A 3178-nucleotide genomic window follows, 5' to 3' on the forward strand; every position below is an offset into this window, starting at 1 on the left:
TTGCACGTTTTCTGGCCTCTGTGGAGGCTTCTTGGGTGCGCCGTATGTCTATGGGATACTGGCTTGTTGGAAAGGGGCCCCTGCACTGTTATCATAGCTGTGTTCAAGCTTCAAGTCCCTGCTCTCATTAAAATCCTTGTCTCTCAGCGGGACACTATGAATGTCTCTTTTTAAAATAAAAAAAACTGGACACCATGTCCAGATCATTGTCTTTCTGTTCCTTGTCACTATCCGGTGCCTGCTCCCAGCATGTCTCCTTATTAGGCCTTTACACACCCTGTTGCATTCATTAACAGATATCATCAAGTACAGCCAAGATTTAAAGACTGTGTGATGTCTGTGCCGTCAGTTCCTTCTTTTTCATGTTACAGCCATATTTTACGTTTGGTCTCAAACTGCAATTCCCTCCTTAGTATGGTGCTTTTGTTGAGCCAGCAAGTGAGACACTAAAGCTTTAGCGCTGCAGTACTTTGGTGCCCTCTAGTGCTTGTAGTGGATTTGAATAACTGGAGGAAGCCTCTGGTTGTACCCTGCATTATCGTTCTGATGTTTCCAGGCTATTAACATTTCTTTTGTTTTAAGTGAGATTTGTCCTTACAAGCTTGACTTATCTTCAAAATTCTTGCAGCTTTTCTGTGGTTTGCCTGCGACTTTGGCTGGGCCAATGATCCGTCCTTCTGCAGCTGGACGTCAGAGGACACAGGCTCAAAGTGGCAGATCCAGTCCAGTGGCACTCCAACTCTCAACACTGGTCCCAACATGGACCACACAGGTGAGTACTTGAGCAAAAGGAAAAAAAAGGCAATATCCTGGTGCCACAAATTGTGTTTTACATGTTTATCTCGGTCAGTAAACAAAGTCCATTCATTCAACAGGTGGAACAGGGAATTTCATCTACACGTTAGCGACGGGTCTACAAGAGACCGAAGTGGCTCGGCTCGTGAGTCCTGTGGTCAGCTCCCAGGACTCTGACCTGTGTGTGTCCTTTTGGTACCACATGTTTGGGTCGCACATCGGCACTCTTCATATCAAACAGCGCAAACAAACCGAGAATGGACCTGTTGACATCCTCCTATGGACGGTCAGCGGTCATCAAGGTAACCGCTGGAGAGAAGGGCGTGTCCTCGTGCCACGCACCAGCAAACCCTATCAGGTAAATCCCATTTGAATTTCTCAAAGAAGAGAAATGTTGGGAATTTCATCCTAGTTAAGGCTGTTTCATCACTGGACTTGAAACATGGGAGCAGTGGTGGGCAGCACTGATCTAAAAATTTGTTCTGCTAGCCCTAAAACACTAACTCAAATATTTAGGTCCSCTAATTCTAAAGCACCAATGCACTGAACTTTTTAGCAAAAGCTAATGCTAAAGCACTAAAATAACCCAGTCAACCCATGGAACATTCTTCAACAGACAACATGAGTCACATATTGCCATGTTGCTCTCTTAATTCTTAATTCTAATCATTGACATTAGCTGTATTTAGGTTTATGTTTTGTCAATATATTGTCATCTAGTGGATAAGTGACACATGAAGAAAATGTGCGACAGCTTTCACTGTCAGCTGTTAACATTAAAGTTGATCAACAACATTTATAGACCTCAGTTAGTGCTTCAAAATGTAGCCTCTAAATTTAGCAAGTGCTAATCCACTAATAAATTGTAAAATTAGCAAAAGCCCTAAAGCACTAATCAGGAAATTAGTTTCCCTATTTAGTGCTTTAGGGGAACTGTGCCCACCACTGCATGGGAGCATTTTCAGTTCAAACGCATTCCAAAGGTCACATAATATTTTCTTTCTTTTAGGTTGTGATTGAAGGTCTTGTGGAGAGAAAGAGCTGGGGAGACATAGCTGTGGACGACATTAAAGTTCTCGATGGTCTCAGCATATCAGACTGTGAAGGTGAGTGTATATGATTTCAATTCCTGTCCTTGTTGACTGACCTCAACACAAACTGTGCAGTAGTTTGTTGGATCTTTGAGTTAAACTAGAGTTTCTGTTTATAGATCCTGATGCACCCACTGAGCCGATGCTACCAGAGGACAGATTGAACGAAATCTGTAAGTCACTCCTGGTTTTAAGGAAGCATTTGCTCTTCATGATCACGCTTCTCAGTTCCTGACTTTGTTTGTTTCCTTCCTTCAGTTGAGGAAATCACTGAATATCCTGACTTTGTGGAGACCAACCAGATCAGTGGAGCAGGCAACATGTTAAAGACACTCGACCCCATCCTTATTACCATCATTGCCATGTCCGCCCTGGGAGTCTTCCTGGGGGCCATCTGTGGTGTGGTTTTGTACTGTGCCTGTTCACATGGGGGCATGTCGGAGAGGAACTTATCAGCCCTGGAGAACTATAACTTTGAGTTAGTGGATGGTGTCAAACTAAAGAAAGACAAACTCAACGTACAGAGCTCATACTCGGAGGCATGAGATGAGTCGGACTACACTTGTGAGACTGCGTGATGGGCAGAGCTCACACACACAAGAAAATCGTCATGAGGCATATCCTCTCGTACATATGCGTGTAGACAGGACTGCCAAAACCCTCAACTCACTGGACGAGGGTCAGGTTCAGGAACCAGTGGGAGGTTTGGACTGATCCACGCTTTTCTCAGGAGCTGCAGTAACAAAACCTACCAGTAGGGGRCACTGTGTACAAAAGAAAATACAGGAAAAAAAACTGTACAGATGATTTAGATAATACTATAATTTTGTATTTTGATTTACATTCATTTTTACAATCGGATGCTGGTGTTGAGACCAATTTATTGATATTGTTAAAATTATTTATCATTTTTTGGGGGGGGATGTTTTTTATATAATTTTTTTTCTAATCAGTTTGTGAAGTCTGTTTTTTTTTTTTTTTAATTGAGAAAGAGACGTATCAAAATCCTTAAAGAACCATATCCGGCAAAACTGTACATTTTTCCCATGGCGTGACAAATAGAGGTTGTCCTTAACCCTTTCCCCTTGGATCCCTATCACTCTAAAGTGAGGGTTTCCTTCATGTATGGTTCTGACAGTGCCTTTAGTACCTTTTGGTTGACCTCCTCTGTGCAACTGGGTGTTTGTTTGTTTTTGTTTTAAACTGTACTTGCTACGTTGAAAGGAAACAGGGCACATTACCTTATAAATTTCTGCAAAATAGGATTATACTTTATCATAGTGCTTTTTTCA

At 42.2% G+C, this 3178-nt stretch overlaps 1 protein-coding gene across 1 annotated transcript in view; it reads left to right on the top strand.

Moving 5' to 3' along the window:
* Nucleotides 1-2903, top strand: part of nrp1a (neuropilin 1a) — a gene marked incomplete at its 5' end in the record, with an annotated part of 32935 nt that extends 30032 nt beyond the window's left edge. The window contains 5 exon segments of the mRNA XM_014013471.1: nucleotides 629-772; nucleotides 876-1153; nucleotides 1805-1901; nucleotides 2006-2059; nucleotides 2145-2903. Of these exon segments, the coding sequence (XP_013868925.1) occupies nucleotides 629-772; nucleotides 876-1153; nucleotides 1805-1901; nucleotides 2006-2059; nucleotides 2145-2431 (860 nt within the window).
* Between the last annotated feature and the right edge of the window lie 275 nt (nucleotides 2904-3178).

Source organism: Austrofundulus limnaeus, unplaced genomic scaffold (genome assembly GCF_001266775.1).
Source record: "Austrofundulus limnaeus strain Quisiro unplaced genomic scaffold, Austrofundulus_limnaeus-1.0 Scaffold101, whole genome shotgun sequence".
NCBI lineage: Eukaryota > Metazoa > Chordata > Actinopteri > Cyprinodontiformes > Rivulidae > Austrofundulus > Austrofundulus limnaeus.